This window comes from Anabrus simplex, chromosome 1 (assembly GCF_040414725.1).
Source record: "Anabrus simplex isolate iqAnaSimp1 chromosome 1, ASM4041472v1, whole genome shotgun sequence".
Classification (NCBI taxonomy): domain Eukaryota; kingdom Metazoa; phylum Arthropoda; class Insecta; order Orthoptera; family Tettigoniidae; genus Anabrus; species Anabrus simplex.
This window is the reverse complement of record NC_090265.1, coordinates 304525964-304549612: the sequence shown is the minus strand read 5'-3', so window position 1 is coordinate 304549612 and position 23649 is coordinate 304525964. Positions and strand designations below refer to the sequence as shown.

At 39.2% G+C, this 23649-nt stretch overlaps 1 protein-coding gene across 1 annotated transcript in view; it reads left to right on the top strand.

The window, feature by feature from the left end:
* Nucleotides 1-23649, top strand: part of LOC136864566 (zwei Ig domain protein zig-8) — a 729461-nt gene that overhangs the window by 574090 nt on the left and 131722 nt on the right. The window contains exon 7 of the mRNA XM_068226246.1: nucleotides 10087-10215. Coding sequence (XP_068082347.1) covers nucleotides 10087-10215 — 129 coding nt within the window. The remainder of the gene's footprint in view (nucleotides 1-10086; nucleotides 10216-23649) is intronic.

The window sequence follows — 23649 nt, the reverse complement described above, 5'->3', positions numbered from 1 at the left end:
ACACTTCTAAAGAACTCTTTTTACTTTTAACATACTAAAATAATGATATATTTTTTACACGTTGGGTCTATTAATAATAATAATAATAATAATAATAATAATAATAATAATACCGAGCTCGATAGCTGCAGTCGCTTAAGTGCGGCCAGTATCCAGTATTCGGGAGATAGTATATTTCTGGGCTCCATACTCACGTATGGTGTACATTGAGTGAACCCCTTGGTCATGTGCCACTCGAAGACTTAGGTACTGTTTCGAAATTTTACGAGTCGCTGGCAGGGAATCGAAAACTTGTCCTTCCGGGTAAAGCAAGTATGACTTTCCTGCTCTGTTTAGGAATCTCCCCAAGATTTTTTGAAGCTATTACAACTTTCGATCTGTGTTCTATCCATATTCATCTCGTAGGAAAACTTACTGTGTAAGTTGCGGACTGATATGAGTTCTAGTAGCTGAATAGCAGAAGACTGGCAACATGCTACTTGTGACCTAACCATTCATTCCTGTCAGACGCTAAATTTACGAGTGTATTATGATAGGCGTTCGAGCAGTGGGGTGGCTTAGAATGGTCTTCACAATGTCACGCTAACTCCGTGTTGCGACAGGCAACAAACACAAGATAGAAACAAATTCAGTGAGATCTTTACAGCTGTGTAAACTTCACCACAAACTTCTACAAACTAAAAACAGAAAAGCTTTCGAAACTGTTTCACATCACGCTAATTCTCGTGACGTCACATTGTTGCTAACACCCCCTATGTGGAAGAGGGTAATTGGGTACAAAGTATAATATCGTTATGACGAATGGATTCTTCATTCGGGTGGCATAAACAAGTTTATAATTGCTTTCCATTTCCTCGAAGGATGCGCTTTAAAGTGAAGTAGGTGTAACAAACCTGTCAGATTTATGTGGAGACTTCTTGAAAGTGTAATATGTCTTAGAGAATTACGTTGGTCTTACTTTGAAGCTCAATTTAATTAGCATTTAAAGTTATATTACATTTGTACATTCACATCAGCTTGTTCATAATTCACCTCCTGGTTTGTTTTCCACCGGATGAAGTTATCACAACCTCGAGAGAAAGATTCTACATAATGCATTTAATAGTTGCTCAAGTTGTGTTGTCTTCATCACTCGCACCATGCTAATCAACTACTCACAAAATGATAATTCCGCTGCATTATAGGCAATTTACTCCAAATAGTCTGACAATTAAGGCTTCAATTTTATCTTCCTCTACTATTTTACAGAGTGTAAATGGCTTAAAGACGATAATAAAACTCTGGAATGCGTCAAATCTGGAAGAGGAAGGGAAACAGAATATCAGATAGCCAAAGACACTCGAATTTATTTAGAAATCATAGTTTTCAGTGTTTCCTTGTTAGAATAGGAATAACAATGTTGTTGAACTTACGTCTCACTACATTTTACTATTCTGTGAGACATCAAGGTGCCTAAAAAATTTCCAGCAGGAGTTCCTTAACGTGCCAGTAAATATACCGGCCTGAGGTTGACATATCCTTCAAATACCACTGGATTGAGTTAGATTTAATATGATAATTGGGATTTATAAAGGGACAATGCGTGATAAATTTTCAGATTAATTTAGGTGAGTAATTAATCTGAACATTGTAAAATAATTCGTTAAAAATATTATTAAAAAGCAAGCAAGTAAACTACAGTAGGTAGCTTGTAGTCGTATGTGACCGTTGAGATCGTGATCATAGTCATGGGACCTCCAGTTTTACTTATAATCCGAGCTATATTGCAAATATCCCGCACTCATTGCCTACGGGATATCTCCTATGTGAAATATATTTGTTAATAACAACAATAATCTTCCAAGTAATATTAGGGTAACTATCGTGATCTCTAACTACCTTTTGAACCATACTGTGACCGGGCGAGTTGGCCGTGCAGTAAGAGGCGCGCAGCTGTGAGCTTGCATCCGGGAGGTAGTGGGTTCGAATCCCACTGTCGGCGGCCCTGAAGGGGGTTTCCGTGGTTTCCCATTATAACACCAGGTAAATTTGGGGCTTTACCTTAATTAAGGACACGGCCGCTTCCTTCCCACTCTTAGGCCTTTCCTAACCCATCGTCATAATAAGATTTATCTGTGTCGGTGCGTCGTAAAGAAAATTATTTTTTTTAAAAAATTGTGTTATGGCCCAGAAGGTCGGGCATACATTGAAACAGGAATCCTGATAATTACGCTAACGTAGTTTTATCCATATTACATCAGGGAGTGAAATCCTGCCAAACGGTAAGCTTTTATCTGAAGAAAGGAACAAATAGTTGGCGCCGTTTGCACCGAACCGTTCTGATAATGACATCACAGATCAGTAACCTGCAGTCAATGGTGTGTAATTAAGCAATTACTTCAACTGTAACGTCCAGACTACGAGGGCGTATCGACATGTTGTGACAATCAGCAACTCAGTTCGACACTGGACGCAATGGTTACAGTGGAGGTTATGTGCTATACAACTTATCTCTGAACATGCACACCATATGGGCCGCTTGTATTGTTCTATCGACTGCGTGAAAGCTTTCATTTGGTTGAAAGTCATCTTATCTATTTTAACCATACCTTTGCGGAATACGAACACGCAGTTTGTTCGTGAAACATAATGAGGGCGGTGAGGATTGTGATCATGAGGATATATCTCGATAATATGAAAATATTTAACCTTCTGAAGGATTTAACATTATATCTTCAAAGGTTGCTTTTTTTTCTTCTTCTTCTTTTGCTAGTTGCTTTACGTCGCACCGACACAGATAGGTCTTATGGTGACGATGGGACAGGGAAGGGCTAGGAGTGGGAAGGAAGCGGCCGTGGCCTTAATTAAGGCACCAGTGTGCAATATTGCTTTACTACGCCGTGTCAAACAAATAAACTAACAAACAAATAGATGCCTGGTGTGAAAATGGGAAACCACGGAAAACCATTTTCAGGGCCGCCGACAGTGGGGTTCGAACCTACTATCTCCCGAATACTGGATACTTGCCGCACTTAAGCGACTGCAGCTATCGAGCTCGGTCTTCAAAGGTTGTGTTAAAATGGTTACGTGGCTATCAGAAGACCTGCAGGTATTGTTCAGAGTAATTCACGATGTGAGAAAGTTTCTCCGCGTAAGCATTATTTTTAATCACAGTTTTTAAATAGCAGATATCCCTGTGAAATGGAAATAGAGAAGACGTTTCATAAATCACGTCTCCGAGGTTATATTTTCTGAATATGTGGGTAACACGATAAGTTCTGTACTGTCACGTTCTACTGATGGCGTCTGTGTACATTGGTGGCTTAGTTAACAGCGCTCGAGAAAGTTATTGTACTATCAGTCGTGCTCCAAGATGGTTATAAGCGAAGTTGATTGGGTGATGTCCGCCTCTGTGGTGTAGTGGTTAGCGTGATTAGCTGCCACCCCCGGAGGCCCGGGTTCGATTCCCGGCTCTGCCACGAAATTTGAAAAGTGGTACGAGGGCTAGAACGGGGTCCACTCAGCCTCGGGAGGTCAACTGAGTAGAGGTGGGTTCGATTCCCACCTCAGCCATCCTGGAAGTGGTTTTCCGTGGTTTCCCACTTCTCCTCCAGGCGAATGTCGGGATGGTACCTAACTTAAGGCCACGGCCGCTTCCTTCCCTCTTCCTTGCCTGTTCCATCCAATCTTCCCATCCCTCCACAAGGCCCCTGTTCAGCATAGCAGGCGAGGCCGCCTGGGCGAGGTACTGGTCATACTCCCCAGTTGTATACCCCGACCAAGTGTCTGAAACTCCAGGACACTGCCCTTGAGGCGGTAGAGGTCCGCTAAGTCCGAGGGAAAAACCAAACCTGGAGGGTAAACAGATGATGATGATGATTGGGTGATAGTGCCTTGCCATACCAAACGGGTGAGTTGGTGAGTTCATACATTGTAGAAGCGCAGTAATTGTTGAATTGTCGTCGAGTGGACGTCTCGACTCAGCACTCACAGAGGTATCAGAGGCTGTTATCGAAAAGTGCTTCAGAGAAGACAAGCGTTGCGCAGGAGTAATACCCACACGAATGCACAACACTAAAAAATACTATTGACTATATACGTAACGTATTGGGATCGGGTTCGATTCCCGGCCAGGTCAGGGGTCCTTAATTGTAAATGATTAATATCCCTGGCCTGGGGACTGGGTACTTGTGTCGTCCTACGCGTTCCTTTCTTCACATTCAACACTTTACACTTCCGCAATTACACTTACACGCAGATTCCTCTCAAATGGTGTAAGTAGTGGCAAAAGATCTGTAGAAGTCGACGCCACGAACAAATATATATTTTTTTAACTCATGCGGGCACTTTCAAGAAACACTTTCCAGGGCATTATATTGGCACTTCACTTACAAGACCGATTTCAGTTTAGGGAACATGAAACATAGAATTGTATTATTATTATTATTATTAATGATGGTGTTGATTTTATTGTTATTGTTGTCGTTTTTGTTGTCCGGCTCCTTGGCTGCATGGTCAGAGTTGATGTCTTCGGTTCAGAGCGTCCAGGCTTCAATTCCCGGCCGGGTCGGGAATTTCAATCGTGTCTAGTTAATTCGTCTGGCCCGTAGAGTGGGTGTCTTTATATTCACACATAGGGTTGCAATATTCACAGACGGCAAATAAGGAACACGTTGATTTTTTCACCTTATAGAGCGAAAACGGAAGTCTGCAGCCATTTAATGAATGAAAGAAGACATCAAGAAAATAATGATACACCAGTGTACAATGAAATGAAATGAAATGGTGTATGGCTTTTAGTGCCGGGAGATCCCAGGACGGGTTCGGCTCGCCAGTTGCAGGTCTTTTGATTTGACTCCCGTGGGTGACCTGCGCATCGTGATGAGGATGAAATGATGATGAAGACACACATACACCCAGCCGCGTGCCAGAGAAATTAACCAATGATGGTTAAAATTCCCGACCCTGCCGGGAATCGAACCCGGGACCCCTGTGACCAAAGGCCAGCACGCTAACTATTTAGCCATGGAGCCGGACACCAGTGTGCAATATTTCCTTGCTATGCCGTATCAAACAAATAAACAAACAAACAAATAGTAGATGTCGTGAAGAGTAGAGATATCGTGAAAGCAACAATATATACCAATAATTTTATTTAACTACAGTGTGGTCAAAATAAAACCGGCCCGGAAAATATTTAAAATAGGATTGACCCTTGTTAATGAACATCACAGATGATGCTAGAAAAGACCACCGTTGAAGTCGATGCAGCGCTGTGCTCGATTTATCAAACTGTGAGACACGCGTAGCAGCTCCCCCTGAGGGATAGCAGCAATAGCGATTTCAATGTTCTGCTGTAGCTCTTCCAGTGTGTGAGGATTATTGGAGTACACCTGACCTTTCAATTTGCCCCACAGTTAAAATCACAGGGAGAGAGGTCAGTATTTAATTTGGATAGTCCACTGTCGGCTGACCCTTTAAAATACACCCACAGTTTGTAGGTCAAATCAATATTACTGTCAAATCCATACTTTTCGGGGTTGCTGATTTGCCGTTTAAGCCGAAGTTCATCCTCCAGATGCATGGGGGTTTAGAAGGTGTGAAAAAAGGAAATGTCCAAAATGACCTAGATTAGTGTTGAATTGACAGTTTTCGGGGTCGCTAGGCTGATTGGTGACAGTCCCAATTACATTTGGAGTCGTGACGCGTGAATACAAATAGTTATCACGTTTATTCTTTACTTTATAGGATCAACTACTTCCCAGGGAATCTGGGTTGCCTCAAGGACGAAGTTCCACGTAAAAAAAATCTAAAACTCTTTAAATTAAACTCATGGCAATAACTGGAGAACTAAGAAACAATTCGTAAAATACCAATCAACGTCACAATAAAGAAATATACAAGACGTCGCTTCATACATAATTAAGAGGTAATACAAATCCTAAGACTGAACATTCAAAAAATCTATCCGGGCAGCGCATGGAGCAATTCCGGACACGTTATCTGACCTATTTATATCGAATCCTGAGGAACAGCATTGGTCTTCTAGTTGATATTTTAAATTTTCTTTCAAGAAGACTGCTGTACGTTCCTAAGAGTGCGGAGTACGATTTGACATCCATGTTAAAGTACATATTGTAGGTATTAGTGTGGAATTGTATTTACAGCTCAGATTCATTGCCTAGATCATATGATGTGATATCAGTTCGGTTACTCGTATCTCATTGGACTATTTCAAAACATGTGTGGTGGACAGGTGCTTTCATCAATGTATGAATACACTCATATTTTACACCCTGTATTTGCTTTTCCATCGTTACCTTCCCGTATTTAGATGGGGTCATCTCAGCAGCCATGAATTTTAGTCTTGACTGGGAATGTGCCTACACTTCATACGTTTAATGTCTCATACCATGTACATGAAGCAATAGTGACAAAGAAACCTGTCAATCTCAAAATTAACGAAGTACTAGGAAATATTTTAGGTGTTCAGCTCGTCTAACGCGTGCATTTCTTGAAGTAATACTGGGCATCGGATACTAAACATTGTGAATCTTACCTCCGTTGAATAACAACTCAGTTTACCCTACGAAATCCGCATAACAAGGAAAATCAGAGCGAGAGGGGTAAATCGTGAAGTGGTTACAGTTTATAGAAAATGGGTCCAGACACCATCGTCGGCAGCCTTGAATATGGCTTTTCCCATTTTCACACAAGCCATTCACCGGCACTCTACCTGAATTAATGTCATGGTTGTCTTATCCTTTCTACCCCTGCGTCGCACAGTTTGTAATTTCAGGAATCTAGCCGGCCAGAAATCGCATCTCGGACACTAATGGACCGATTTACATAAAACTTAGTATGTAACTGCTATTATTGGAGATAATTAAGGGTGTGGTCAATCAAGTTCAAAAAACAAACTACTACGCCAAGAATAGAATTAGTAATTTTAGTAATTTGAATCAGTTTTAGTTACAGCTTTAAGAAATGAAATAGATGTAAATAAGTGGGAGATGCTGTTCAGAATGTTTAAAAACAGATACAGGAATACATGTACTTACCAAACAATTTAGTCGTTAGATGCAGTTCCATTTGAATCGCTAGCTTCACTGTCATTATCTCCTTGGGCAGAACCAGATACAGGAGGCTCAGACAGTAAGTTGAGCACTTCTTGTGAAAGAGGAATCAATTTCCTCTTCCTTGATTTCCCTAAGCTGGTAATATAAGGGTCTGAGGATATAAGCAGCCTATGGAATAGGTCAGTATTTGTGTCCTTTCTGGAGGTTTTCCTGGTGAATACTTCTCTGAAACGCCTATTAACTTTATTCCTGGTCTCCTGGGCTTCCTTGGAGAGTTGTCCAATAGGTATAATACAGTGCCCAATGACTTCTTTTTCGTGAACCAAGAGTTTGTGCAAAGTTACAGGCATGTAGTACCATTTGTATTTTTGTAAGTACAATTGTATAGTTTCCTTTGCGTACATGCCAAATGCCACTTTATCAATGGCATACCCATACAAAAGAGTTTCTAAGATGACACGTAGATGGTTTATTAAATTTACATCTATTCCAGTAATATCCGCAGAAGTGGAAGCCTCCCTGAAGAAACATCTAGCGGTGTTTCCATCATTAGTATTGCCAGCATTTTGCTTCGGTATATCAGCCAATAGACCTGTTTCCTCCATGAACCGAACCTGTATACTCTTCCTTCTTTCTTCAACCAGTTTCTTCTCCTTGGCATCTCTTATTTGCCACTTTCTTACATCAAGTCTGTACACTCAAAACATCGAATCCATGCATGAAGTGGCGATAACCCAAACTTAAGTGTTGTTGGGTTAATTACTCTCTCAGTCATTTCAGTAATATTGTTCATCTCTTTAGGGGACGCGCCACATACATAACACCTTTGGGAAGACTCATAGGAAGACAATGCACTGAAGACTTTTCCATCCACCATAGTGAAATGTAGCTCATGTTCAACTACTATTGTTTTTTCATCATTCAGGACTACCGTAGTAGGCAACAACTTCTCTTCCTGGTCACTGATACATTGCACCTCGTCACGGATTAAGTCGGCTGTTTCTTTCTGGAACTCTAATTTAATTGGCCTGCAGTGACGAGATGATGAAGGTCTAGGATTATGCCAAATTGTATCCTGGTTTCCGGTGTTTGGGTCGCTAGACTAAAGCTGAAGGGGCACAAGTGAAATGCAAAACAGAGAGTCGTCACTTAATGATCGACCATGTGAAAATTTCTGTTTATAGCGACTTTTATCTGAACTGCCATCACAGCCCCACTTCGTTACAAGTTTATAGTGATATTTACATTCTTGATCTGCCAAATTCAACATATTCTCTTGTATTTTGCAAATGCGGCGTACTGTATGGTCAAGAATCGCTTGTAATCGGACCTCTGCAGATGAATCAGTCATTAAAATATCACTGCGGTAACATTCATATTTACTTTTTCTCACTAGATAATATGAAGGGTACAAGTTACAGCTATATGTTTTAGCATTTTCCCTCAATTCCTTGTACTGATAAGATGACATATCATAGCGAGAGTCTGATCAGCTGACATTGTCGGTTGTTCCTGCAAAAATAAATTGCGTAACCTTTTCATTTTTGTCGCACGTTGAGGAGAGGCAAATGAAAGTTCACCAACAATATCAGCGGCGTCCTTTTTCCCAGAAGCTCGAAGACTCATCTGAGTGGCAGAAACTATCTCTTCTTGTGATTTTTCTTCAAGAAGTGATCTAGTTTTCCTTCTCTTAGACCGTTCACTCAATTCTGCGAACAGTTTACGCGGACGTCCTCGAGTGCTAGTACTGGCAGGCTCATCCTGACATCGTTGTGATGCACGTCCTTCTGCGAGGCTCACTTTCTGGTCCAACCAACTTTTGTTGTACTTCAAGAATTTGTCCTGTTTTCTACTATATTTTGTTCAGCGTGATCGAATTTTAGCACACAAAATACTGACCGATTTTCTTATTGACTTGGATATATCCTCGGAACAACCCTCAAGGGCTAAATGTTCAATTACAACATTCACAATATCATCCTTCCACTTATATTCCCTGCTGTTCCTCCACAGCTCGAAAACCGACCTCCGGGTTACAGAGTACATGGCTTCTGAAAAAAATTAATTACTCTCATGGTCGCGCCTGGTCGCAGCAAAAAATCACAGTTTTCTATTCATTAAAGTATAGATAACTCGTCCAAAACTTTCATTGCAGAAATCGAAGGCAATCCCGTTTGGAAGTCAGCTCAAATTTTTATAATTAGATGACGCTTGGACACCACACATTCCGGACAATAATATAGTAATTTTTAGAAAAGACACATAATATATAACATACATGCCTTCATCTAATATAATCACACTTCACGTTAAAGAAATATTAGTTCTGACGTCCTTACTGAGCCCTCGCATAAAAACAACTGCGCGCTCGTCTCGCCAGAATATTATCCCCTAACGGACAAGATCCAGACAGCACGAGCTTTCAGTACTTAATTACTGTACCCAAGAGTAAACACGTCTCACAGAAAATGCACCCCAAAGACAGGGGTGAAAAATATTATTTTTGGCCGGCTAGGTGCTAGAAATTACTCACTGTGCGTCGACAAAGTACGTGCATTAATGTGGACCCTACGCAGCTGGTAAAAGGAGAATAGTGCTCATGTAATGAAAATCTAAATTACAGTCGTATATCAAATCTAATTTACTGGATTAGCAGAAAAGCGTATCAGGTATTAGATGAAAGGGGCAGTCATAATTACTCCATACTTACGGAAATATGAAAACGGAACCTGATTAGGAACCAATCGGGCTCTCCCAAAACAATGAATTACCCACTGGGTTAAATATGCATGCCTCCAAAGTATCCATTCTCATTTTACTGGCTCCCAACATTTGAAAGACTTCAACACCTAAACATTTTCCGCCAAAACCTATTCTAACGTAGAAATATTTCCAGTGGCATAGTAAGGTGTTAGTGTCGTTGCAAATAGGGCAGATTTGGGGAGTATATTGAACATAATGTAAGTTGTATGTTGTAATGAAGCGGTGTAGGCGTGTTACTAAGTAGTGCTGGATGGTGGCGGTGTAGGAGGCGCTCCTGAAGGAAGGGTATCCGCTGTGAGCCGCGGAGGATCCAGCGAAGTCGCCGACCAGGACGCAGACGGCACGAGAAAGGGCGGTCGACGGGCGGGAGGTAGCAGCCAGAACATGCACTCGGGTAAGACCTTCTCAGGCATTTGCACTTCAATTCTCAATAACACATGATAAAAACGCTCACAATTTCAACTTCTCGATACTTTTCACACAGCATTTTGATGCACATGATACAGTAGATGGAACTTACCGTGGACGATAGTGTCCTTAATTCCCAAATTACTAGTGAAAGTTGCCTCACGGATATGCATGCTAACCGTATAGCTTTGAAAAGTACGAAAAAGTAACTCAATCAATCGATCTCATATCACGACGACTTCCAGTAGCAACAGTAGCTACAGCACGCGTGATTTTTCCCGACATTTCAATCTATCCACTTTAGGAACTCACCTTCAATACCAAAAATAATTTAATAATCTTAATTCTAACAATTACAGATTAATACAGATCACAAACACACAAGTTAACAGATACAGTATGTTTTACACACTCGGTCACTTTCAACGTTTTACACGCACAGTTCGTATACTAGGTTTTTAACTATATCGTTTCTAGTTGGCAAAGGGGACAAATAAACAATTAGTAGGTTACTAAATCCGTACAAAGTTTCTGGGATTTCATTTTTCTTGTGATGAATGCCTGCATGGTTTTTATATTTAATGCCTGCAAGTTTTTAATATTTAATTATTTATTGTTATGAATTCTCTTTGAATGGACCTTCTCTCTTTGCATGTACTTTTTATCCAATTCTTCTGAGGAGATCATCAACTTTGAACTTTAATTTTAAGAGATTTATTTTTAAATAATATAATTATTAGTCTCTCTACTTTACCTTTCTTCATAGGCTGACCATCTTGGACATGAATATCTGAATTGTATGATGCAATCGTCATCCACGATGTATTTTCCTGACCCAAAATTTAATTCTTCGACGTAAATATTAGACGCATAAAAGATAGATTTATAATAAAAATATCCAAGACGATCGTGAAGTGAAAGTACCAGGACACTTTTGGATGATCCGGGAATTAAATTACAATGGGAGGGCTTACCGCCTCCCCTTAAATACCACGACTTAAATAACCTCCCTAGAAGGAATTTAACATGAAATGCATAATCTAACGACAAAAATTACCACTATGCTACCATTCCATGCTATAATAATCATAATAATAATAATAATAATAATAATAATAATAATAATAATAATAATAATATACAAAACCTGTCCAAAACTTCGAATAAATAACATTGAATAGTTTCGACGTGAAAGAAAAACCCCTCGTTACATTAATAACAAACAGTTCCAAAGCAGCTTGACTGCAGCCTTTGTTTATAACATTTATTCCACTTTCGCATTCTTCTTCCCCACCTTTTTCCCACACTCTGGTGCGGTCATGAGTGAGGACTGTGTCGCATATATGAACTTGGACCAGTTTGGATGTCCTTTCTAACGCTAACGCAATGTTGAGGAATGTATTTACTAAGGCGTGTGGATAGGAAGAGATGTGTATTGAGTTAAACACGAATATTCAGAGGAATTAATCAGATGTGGCTAAAATTCCCGATCCAGCTGAGTATCGAACCTGAGACCTTTTCAATCGAAGGCTGAAACATTGACCACTCAGCCACGAAGCCGGACGATTTGTTCCACCTGAAGGTCACTTTTCTCAAAGTGCTGATCAGCTAAACACGCGTAATTACTCGCCTTAATTAATTAGTTTTAATTCGTGAAATTCTACTCCTCCATGGGATTTCGTAGCCTATCAGGAGAACACAGCCTTTACTAACACCCGAGTGCAGTTCACTAGCTCACATCTCTCTCCTTCTCCATCTTCGTTCAATGAGATCCGTGAGATCTCATGTCCTCAGGTCTCACCGCTGTATTGTAATGTTTAATTTTGGTGTCCCATGATAATACATTTAGAAATACAGTTGGAAATACGCCTGCTCCTGTAATACCACACTTTTGTGCTGTTCTAAACAAAACATAGGATACTCCATACAGAATAATTATGGGTAGTCAGCGACGACATCTTCTATTTCTCGTGTTACTAGGGCTACTCGCATGAGCGATCTCTCTTTATATACAGAGCATCCAAATTCATCTGCGTTCTTAAAATATGCACAGACGTGGACAAATAACTGTGCAGAGATTTTTTCTGAGCCAATGAATGATAGATTCCTACCTCGATAAAGAAATAAAGTTAAGGTACTCGTAATAAATGAAACGATGATGAAGAAACACTTCACGAAATAATGAAGACAAAACTCATTAAGATAAAATTAAAACGTGATCGAGGCAACAGTTCTTTGTGTATAGAATGAATAAAATCACACTTCAATTCCCAGTCGATCAAAGTGATTCATGACAAATCGCCTTATAAATCTATATATATAAAAGCAAGTCGGGCTGGAGCGATGTATATATAAATATTTAAAAATGAAAAAAGACGTGAATTAATGAGGCACTTCCAGAAATCTCAGAAATTTGAAACTTGGTACGGAGGAAACTGATGACCCCAGGATCCCTAGAAAAATCGGAAATTCTCAAAATTCCCTGAAGGGGGCACGCTGGGGGGGCTCAAATTTTGGGCTCAGCGTAAGAACACAGTCGTATAGTATATACAAAACGATAAACTATAGGTTTCGTGGGCTTAAAAATTTTCGAGAATTTCCTCATTTTTATCCCCTATCCCCCCAAATCAAAATGGCGGCACAACCTGCCAGACGAAGTAGACAATTGAAATTTGGTGAAATTATAGCTTTTGGTCCCTAACCGACGGGAAAATTCCAAGATGTTCAAATTTTTCACTTTTTACCCCCCAAAGATATCGAAATATGGAGGCAATTTTAATGACTGTGCAGACATTCCTTTTGAGCTATTTTTTGGCTAAACGGTAAGTCGTATCACAAAACGGATGGCACAATGTCGCTTCAATTCGGAGTGATCTACAACTTTGGTCCTGTGACATTTTGTCGTATCTCTCTCCCTAATACGTTAAATTTGGCCGTATTTCTGGATTGTTCGTAAATTTGGTGATTTTTACAAGTATATTTCATTGTTTGACACACTTATAAGAATGATAGGATCATCACGTTGTGTGCGCACATTGGCACGATTAAGGGACATATGTGTACCAAATTTCATGATTCTAGCTTATACATAAGTAGGCAAAAAGTAATGTAAAATGTTAAAAATGCACCCAAATTTCACCCTATTAAAAATTTGATCTCAATTTACCCCCTTAATATGGGAGATACGAGGAAATGGTTTAGAAACAAACATGTAGAGCGATAAATGAGGCGTCTGATGGCGCACACCGTTTCTTAATATCATAAACCGTTTAGGAGATATGAATCTCGAAGTGGAAGTCTGCACTTTTCAACGTGCTCATGCTTATCTGTCATCTATATATATAAAAGCAAGTCGGGCTGGAGCGATGTATATATAAATATTTAAAAATGAAAAAAGACGAGAATTAATGAGGCACTTCCAGAAATCTCAGAAATTTGAAACTTGGTACGGAGGAAACTGATGACCCCAGGATCCCTAGAAAAATCGGAAATTCTCAAAATTCCCTGAAGGGGGCACGCTGGGGGGGCTCAAATTTTGGGCTCAGCATAAGAACACAGTCGTATAGTTTATCCAAAACGATAACCTATAGGTTTCGTGGGCTTAAAAATTTTCGAGAATTTCCTCATTTTTATCCCCTATCCCCCCAAATCAAAATGGCGGCACAACCTGCCAGACGAAGTAGACAATTGAAATTTGGTGAAATTATAGCTTTTGGTCCCTAACCGACGGGAAAATTCCAAGATGTTCAAATTTTTCACTTTTTACCCCCCAAAGATATCGAAATATGGAGGCAATTTTAATGACTGTGCAGACATTCCTTTTGAGCTATTTTTTGGCTAAACGGTAAGTCGTATCACAAAACGGATGGCACAATGTCCCTTCAATTCGGAGTGATCTACAACTTTGGTCCTGTGACATTTTGTCGTATCTCTCTCCCTAATACGTTAAATTTGGCCGTATTTCTGGATTGTTCGTAAATTTGGTGATTTTTACAAGTATATTTCATTGTTTGACACACTTATAAGAATGATAGGATCATCACGTTGTGTGCGCACATTGGCACGATTAAGGGACATATGTGTACCAAATTTCATGATTCTAGCTTATACATAAGTAGGCAAAAAGTAATGTAAAATGTTAAAAATGCACCCAAATTTCACCCTATTAAAAATTTGATCTCAATTTACCCCCTTAATATGGGAGATACGAGGAAATGGTTTAGAAACAAACATGTAGAGCGATAAATGAGGCGTCTGATGGCGCACACCGTTTCTTAATATCATAAACCGTTTAGGAGATATGAATCTCGAAGTGGAAGTCTGCACTTTTCAACGTGCTCATGCTTATCTGTCATCTATATATATAAAAGCAAGTCGGGCTGGAGCGATGTATATATAAATATTTAAAAATGAAAAAAGACGTGAATTAATGAGGCACTTCCAGAAATCTCAGAAATTTGAAACTTGGTACGGAGGAAACTGATGACCCCAGGATCCCTAGAAAAATCGGAAATTCTCAAAATTCCCTGAAGGGGGCACGCTGGGGGGGCTCAAATTTTGGGCTCAGCATAAGAACACAGTCGTATAGTTTATCCAAAACGATAACCTATAGGTTTCGTGGGCTTAAAAATTTTCGAGAATTTCCTCATTTTTATCCCCTATCCCCCCAAATCAAAATGGCGGCACAACCTGCCAGACGAAGTAGACAATTGAAATTTGGTGAAATTATAGCTTTTGGTCCCTAACCGACGGGAAAATTCCAAGATGTTCAAATTTTTCACTTTTTACCCCCCAAAGATATCGAAATATGGAGGCAATTTTAATGACTGTGCAGACATTCCTTTTGAGCTATTTTTTGGCTAAACGGTAAGTCGTATCACAAAACGGATGGCACAATGTCCCTTCAATTCGGAGTGATCTACAACTTTGGTCCTGTGACATTTTGTCGTATCTCTCTCCCTAATACGTTAAATTTGGCCGTATTTCTGGATTGTTCGTAAATTTGGTGATTTTTACAAGTACATTTCATTGTTTGACACACTTATAAGAATGATAGGATCATCACGTTGTGTGCGCACATTGGCACGATTAAGGGACATGTGTGTACCAAATTTCATGATTCTAGCTTATACATAAGTAGGCAAAAAGTAATGTACAATGATAAAAATGCACCCAAATTTCACCCTATTCAAAATTTGATCTCAATTTACCCCCTTAATATGGGAGATACGAGGAAATGGTTTAGAAACAAATATGTAGAGCGATAAATGAGGCGTCTGATGGCGCACACCGTTTCTTAATATCATAAACCGTTTAGGAGATATGAATCTCGAAGTGGAAGTCTGCACTTTTCAACGTGCTCATGCTTATCCGTTATCTATATATATAAAAGCAAGTCGGGCTGGAGCGATGTATATATAAATATTTAAAAATGAAAAAAGACGTGAATTAATGAGGCACTTCCATAAATCTCAGAAATTTGAAACTTTGTACGGAGGAAACTGATGACCCCAGGATCCCTAGAAAAATCGGAAATTCTCAAAATTCCCTGAAGGGGGCACGCTGGGGGGGCTCAAATTTTGGGCTCAGCATAAGAACACAGTCGTATAGTATATCCAAAACGATAACCTATAGGTTTCGTGGGCTTAAAAATTTTCGAGAATTTCCTCATTTTTATCCCCTATCCCCCCAAATCAAAATGGCGGCACAACCTGCCAGACGAAGTAGACAATTGAAATTTGGTGAAATTATAGCTTTTGGTCCCTAACCGACGGGAAAATTCCAAGATGTTCAAATTTTTCACTTTTTACCCCCCAAAGATATCGAAATATGGAGCAATTTTAATGACTGTGCAGACATTCCTTTTGAGCTATTTTTTGGCTAAACGGTAAGTCGTATCACAAAACGGATGGCACAATGTCGCTTCAATTCGGAGTGATCTACAACTTTGGTCCTGTGACATTTTGTCGTATCTCTCTCCCTAATACGTTAAATTTGGCCGTATTTCTGGATTGTTCGTAAATTTGGTGATTTTTACAAGTACATTTCATTGTTTGACACACTTATAAGAATGATAGGATCATCACGTTGTGTGCGCACATTGGCACGATTAAGGGACATGTGTGTACCAAATTTCATGATTCTAGCTTATACATAAGTAGGCAAAAAGTAATGTAAAATGATAAAAATGCACCCAAATTTCACCCTATTCAAAATTTGATCTCAATTTACCCCCTTAATATGGGAGATACGATTAAATGGTTTAGAAACAAACATGTAGAGCGATAAATGAGGCGTCTGATGGCGCAAACCGTTTCTTAATATCATAAACCGTTTAGGAGATATGAATCTCGAAGTGGAAGTCTGCACTTTTCAACGTGCTCATGCTTATCTGTCATCTATATATATAAAAGCATGTCGGGCTGGAGCGATGTATATATAAATATTTAAAAATGAAAAAAGACGTGAATTAATGAGGCACTTCCATAAATCTCAGAAATTTGAAACTTGGTACGGAGGAAACTGATGACCCCAGGATCCCTAGAAAAATCGGAAATTCTCAAAATTCCCTGAAGGGGGCACGCTGGGGGGGCTCAAATTTTGGGCTCAGCATAAGAACACAGTCGTATAGTATATACAAAACGATAACCTATAGGTTTCGTGGGCTTAAAAATTTTCGAGAATTTCCTCATTTTTATCCCCTATCCCCCCAAATCAAAATGGCGGCACAACCTGCCAGACGAAGTAGACAATTGAAATTTGGTGAAATTATAGCTTTTGGTCCCTAACCGACGGGAAAATTCCAAGATGTTCAAATTTTTCACTTTTTACCCCCCAAAGATATCGAAATATGGAGGCAATTTTAATGACTGTGCAGACATTCCTTTTGAGCTATTTTTTGGCTAAACGGTAAGTCGTATCACAAAACGGATGGCACAATGTCGCTTCAATTCGGAGTGATCTACAACTTTGGTCCTGTGACATTTTGTCGTATCTCTCTCCCTAATACGTTAAATTTGGCCGTATTTCTGGATTGTTCGTAAATTTGGTGATTTTTACAAGTATATTTCATTGTTTGACACACTTATAAGAATGATAGGATCATCACGTTGTGTGCGCACATTGGCACGATTAAGGGACATATGTGTACCAAATTTCATGATTCTAGCTTATACATAAGTAGGCAAAAAGTAATGTAAAATGTTACAAATGCACCCAAATTTCACCCTATTAAAAATTTGATCTCAATTTACCCCCTTAATATGGGAGATACGAGGAAATGGTTTAGAAACAAACATGTAGAGCGATAAATGAGGCGTCTGATGGCGCACACCGTTTCTTAATATCATAAACCGTTTAGGAGATATGAATCTCGAAGTGGAAGTCTGCACTTTTCAACGTGCTCATGCTTATCTGTCATCTATATATATAAAAGCAAGTCGGGCTGGAGCGATGTATATATAAATATTTAAAAATGAAAAAAGACGTGAATTAATGAGGCACTTCCAGAAATCTCAGTTATTTGAAACTTGGTACGGAGGAAACTGATGACCCCAGGATCCCTAGAAAAATCGGAAATTCTCAAAATTCCCTGAAGGGGGCACGCTGGGGGGGCTCAAATTTTGGGCTCAGCGTAAGAACACAGTCGTATAGTATATACAAAACGATAACCTATAGGTTTCGAGGGCTTAAAAATTTTCGAGAATTTCCTCACTTTTATCCCCTATCCCCCCAAATCAAAATGGCGGCACAACCTGCCAGACGAAGTAGACAATTGAAATTTGGTGAAATTATAGCTTTTGGTCCCTAACCGACGGGAAAATTCCAAGATGTTCAAATTTTTCACTTTTTACCCCCCAAAGATATCGAAATATGGAGGCAATTTTAATGACTGTGCAGACATTCCTTTTGAGCTATTTTTTGGCTAAACGGTAAGTCGTATCACAAAACGGATGGCACAATGTCCCTTCAATTCGGAGTGATCTACAACTTTGGTCCTGTGACATTTTGTCGTATCTCTCTCCCTAATACGTTAAATTTGGCCGTATTTCTGGATTGTTCGTAAATTTGGTGATTTTTACAAGTATATTTCATTGTTTGACACACTTATAAGAATGATAGGATCATCACGTTGTGTGCGCACATTGGCACGATTAAGGGACATATGTGTACCAAATTTCATGATTCTAGCTTATACATAAGTAGGCAAAAAGTAATGTAAAATGTTAAAAATGCACCCAAATTTCACCCTATTAAAAATTTGATCTCAATTTACCCCCTTAATATGGGAGATACGAGGAAATGGTTTAGAAACAAACATGTAGAGCGATAAATGAGGCGTCTGATGGCGCACACCGTTTCTTAATATCATAAACCGTTTAGGAGATATGAATCTCGAAGTGGAAGTCTGCACTTTTCAACGTGCTCATGCTTATCTGTCATCTATATATATAAAAGCAAGTCGGGCTGGAGCGATGTATATATAAATATTTAAAAATGAAAAAAGACGTGAATTAATGAGGCACTTCCAGAAATCTCAGAAATTTGAAACTTGGTACGGAGGAAACTGATGACCCCAGGATCCCTAGAAAAATCGGAAATTCTCAAAATTCCCTGAAGGGGGCACGCTGGGGGGGCTCAAATTTTGGGCTCAGCATAAGAACACAGTCGTATAGTTTATCCAAAACGATAACCTATAGGTTTCGTGGGCTTAAAAATTTTCGAGAATTTCCTCATTTTTATCCCCTATCCCCCCAAATCAAAATGGCGGCACAACCTGCCAGACGAAGTAGACAATTGAAATTTGGTGAAATTATAGCTTTTGGTCCCTAACCGACGGGAAAATTCCAAGATGTTCAAATTTTTCACTTTTTACCCCCCAAAGATATCGAAATATGGAGGCAATTTTAATGACTGTGCAGACATTCCTTTTGAGCTATTTTTTGGCTAAACGGTAAGTCGTATCACAAAACGGATGGCACAATGTCGCTTCAATTCGGAGTGATCTACAACTTTGGTCCTGTGACATTTTGTCGTATCTCTCTCCCTAATACGTTAAATTTGGCCGTATTTCTGGATTGTTCGTAAATTTGGTGATTTTTACAAGTATATTTCATTGTTTGACACACTTATAAGAATGATAGGATCATCACGTTGTGTGCGCACATTGGCACGATTAAGGGACATATGTGTACCAAATTTCATGATTCTAGCTTATACATAAGTAGGCAAAAAGTAATGTAAAATGTTACAAATGCACCCAAATTTCACCCTATTAAAAATTTGATCTCAATTTACCCCCTTAATATGGGAGATACGAGGAAATGGTTTAGAAACAAACATGTAGAGCGATAAATGAGGCGTCTGATGGCGCACACCGTTTCTTAATATCATAAACCGTTTAGGAGATATGAATCTCGAAGTGGAAGTCTGCACTTTTCAACGTGCTCATGCTTATCTGTCATCTATATATATAAAAGCAAGTCGGGCTGGAGCGATGTATATATAAATATTTAAAAATGAAAAAAGACGTGAATTAATGAGGCACTTCCAGAAATCTCAGTTATTTGAAACTTGGTACGGAGGAAACTGATGACCCCAGGATCCCTAGAAAAATCGGAAATTCTCAAAATTCCCTGAAGGGGGCACGCTGGGGGGGCTCAAATTTTGGGCTCAGCGTAAGAACACAGTCGTATAGTATATACAAAACGATAACCTATAGGTTTCGTGGGCTTAAAAATTTTCGAGAATTTCCTCATTTTTATCCCCTATCCCCCCAAATCAAAATGGCGGCACAACCTGCCAGACGAAGTAGACAATTGAAATTTGGTGAAATTATAGCTTTTGGTCCCTAACCGACGGGAAAATTCCAAGATGTTCAAATTTTTCACTTTTTACCCCCCAAAGATATCGAAATATGGAGGCAATTTTAATGACTGTGCAGACATTCCTTTTGAGCTATTTTTTGGCTAAACGGTAAGTCGTATCACAAAACGGATGGCACAATGTCGCTTCAATTCGGAGTGATCTACAACTTTGGTCCTGTGACATTTTGTCGTATCTCTCTCCCTAATACGTTAAATTTGGCCGTATTTCTGGATTGTTCGTAAATTTGGTGATTTTTACAAGTATATTTCATTGTTTGACACACTTATAAGAATGATAGGATCATCACGTTGTGTGCGCACATTGGCACGATTAAGGGACATATGTGTACCAAATTTCATGATTCTAGCTTATACATAAGTAGGCAAAAAGTAATGTAAAATGTTAAAAATGCACCCAAATTTCACCCTATTAAAAATTTGATCTCAATTTACCCCCTTAATATGGGAGATACGAGGAAATGGTTTAGAAACAAACATGTAGAGCGATAAATGAGGCGTCTGATGGCGCACACCGTTTCTTAATATCATAAACCGTTTAGGAGATATGAATCTCGAAGTGGAAGTCTGCACTTTTCAACGTGCTCATGCTTATCTGTCATCTATATATATAAAAGCAAGTCGGGCTGGAGCGATGTATATATAAATATTTAAAAATGAAAAAAGACGTGAATTAATGAGGCACTTCCAGAAATCTCAGAAATTTGAAACTTGGTACGGAGGAAACTGATGACCCCAGGATCCCTAGAAAAATCGGAAATTCTCAAAATTCCCTGAAGGGGGCACGCTGGGGGGGCTCAAATTTTGGGCTCAGCATAAGAACACAGTCGTATAGTTTATCCAAAACGATAACCTATAGGTTTCGTGGGCTTAAAAATTTTCGAGAATTTCCTCATTTTTATCCCCTATCCCCCCAAATCAAAATGGCGGCACAACCTGCCAGACGAAGTAGACAATTGAAATTTGGTGAAATTATAGCTTTTGGTCCCTAACCGACGGGAAAATTCCAAGATGTTCAAATTTTTCACTTTTTACCCCCCAAAGATATCGAAATATGGAGGCAATTTTAATGACTGTGCAGACATTCCTTTTGAGCTATTTTTTGGCTAAACGGTAAGTCGTATCACAAAACGGATGGCACAATGTCGCTTCAATTCGGAGTGATCTACAACTTTGGTCCTGTGACATTTTGTCGTATCTCTCTCCCTAATACGTTAAATTTGGCCGTATTTCTGGATTGTTCGTAAATTTGGTGATTTTTACAAGTATATTTCATTGTTTGACACACTTATAAGAATGATAGGATCATCACGTTGTGTGCGCACATTGGCACGATTAAGGGACATATGTGTACCAAATTTCATGATTCTAGCTTATACATAAGTAGGCAAAAAGTAATGTAAAATGTTACAAATGCACCCAAATTTCACCCTATTAAAAATTTGATCTCAATTTACCCCCTTAATATGGGAGATACGAGGAAATGGTTTAGAAACAAACATGTAGAGCGATAAATGAGGCGTCTGATGGCGCACACCGTTTCTTAATATCATAAACCGTTTAGGAGATATGAATCTCGAAGTGGAAGTCTGCACTTTTCAACGTGCTCATGCTTATCTGTCATCTATATATATAAAAGCAAGTCGGGCTGGAGCGATGTATATATAAATATTTAAAAATGAAAAAAGACGTGAATTAATGAGGCACTTCCAGAAATCTCAGTTATTTGAAACTTGGTACGGAGGAAACTGATGACCCCAGGATCCCTAGAAAAATCGGAAATTCTCAAAATTCCCTGAAGGGGGCACGCTGGGGGGGCTCAAATTTTGGGCTCAGCGTAAGAACACAGTCGTATAGTATATACAAAACGATAACCTATAGGTTTCGTGGGCTTAAAAATTTTCGAGAATTTCCTCATTTTTATCCCCTATCCCCCCAAATCAAAATGGCGGCACAACCTGCCAGACGAAGTAGACAATTGAAATTTGGTGAAATTATAGCTTTTGGTCCCTAACCGACGGGAAAATTCCAAGATGTTCAAATTTTTCACTTTTTACCCCCCAAAGATATCGAAATATGGAGGCAATTTTAATGACTGTGCAGACATTCCTTTTGAGCTATTTTTTGGCTAAACGGTAAGTCGTATCACAAAACGGATGGCACAATGTCCCTTCAATTCGGAGTGATCTACAACTTTGGTCCTGTGACATTTTGTCGTATCTCTCTCCCTAATACGTTAAATTTGGCCGTATTTCTGGATTGTTCGTAAATTTGGTGATTTTTACAAGTATATTTCATTGTTTGACACACTTATAAGAATGATAGGATCATCACGTTGTGTGCGCACATTGGCACGATTAAGGGACATATGTGTACCAAATTTCATGATTCTAGCTTATACATAAGTAGGCAAAAAGTAATGTAAAATGTTAAAAATGCACCCAAATTTCACCCTATTAAAAATTTGATCTCAATTTACCCCCTTAATATGGGAGATACGAGGAAATGGTTTAGAAACAAACATGTAGAGCGATAAATGAGGCGTCTGATGGCGCACACCGTTTCTTAATATCATAAACCGTTTAGGAGATATGAATCTCGAAGTGGAAGTCTGCACTTTTCAACGTGCTCATGCTTATCTGTCATCTATATATATAAAAGCAAGTCGGGCTGGAGCGATGTATATATAAATATTTAAAAATGAAAAAAGACGTGAATTAATGAGGCACTTCCAGAAATCTCAGAAATTTGAAACTTGGTACGGAGGAAACTGATGACCCCAGGATCCCTAGAAAAATCGGAAATTCTCAAAATTCCCTGAAGGGGGCACGCTGGGGGGGCTCAAATTTTGGGCTCAGCATAAGAACACAGTCGTATAGTTTATCCAAAACGATAACCTATAGGTTTCGTGGGCTTAAAAATTTTCGAGAATTTCCTCATTTTTATCCCCTATCCCCCCAAATCAAAATGGCGGCACAACCTGCCAGACGAAGTAGACAATTGAAATTTGGTGAAATTATAGCTTTTGGTCCCTAACCGACGGGAAAATTCCAAGATGTTCAAATTTTTCACTTTTTACCCCCCAAAGATATCGAAATATGGAGGCAATTTTAATGACTGTGCAGACATTCCTTTTGAGCTATTTTTTGGCTAAACGGTAAGTCGTATCACAAAACGGATGGCACAATGTCGCTTCAATTCGGAGTGATCTACAACTTTGGTCCTGTGACATTTTGTCGTATCTCTCTCCCTAATACGTTAAATTTGGCCGTATTTCTGGATTGTTCGTAAATTTGGTGATTTTTACAAGTATATTTCATTGTTGACACACTTATAAGAATGATAGGATCATCACGTTGTGTGCGCACATTGGCACGATTAAGGGACATATGTGTACCAAATTTCATGATTCTAGCTTATACATAAGTAGGCAAAAAGTAATGTAAAATGTTACAAATGCACCAAATTTCACCCTATTAAAAATTTGATCTCAATTTACCCCCTTAATATGGGAGATACGAGGAAATGGTTTAGAA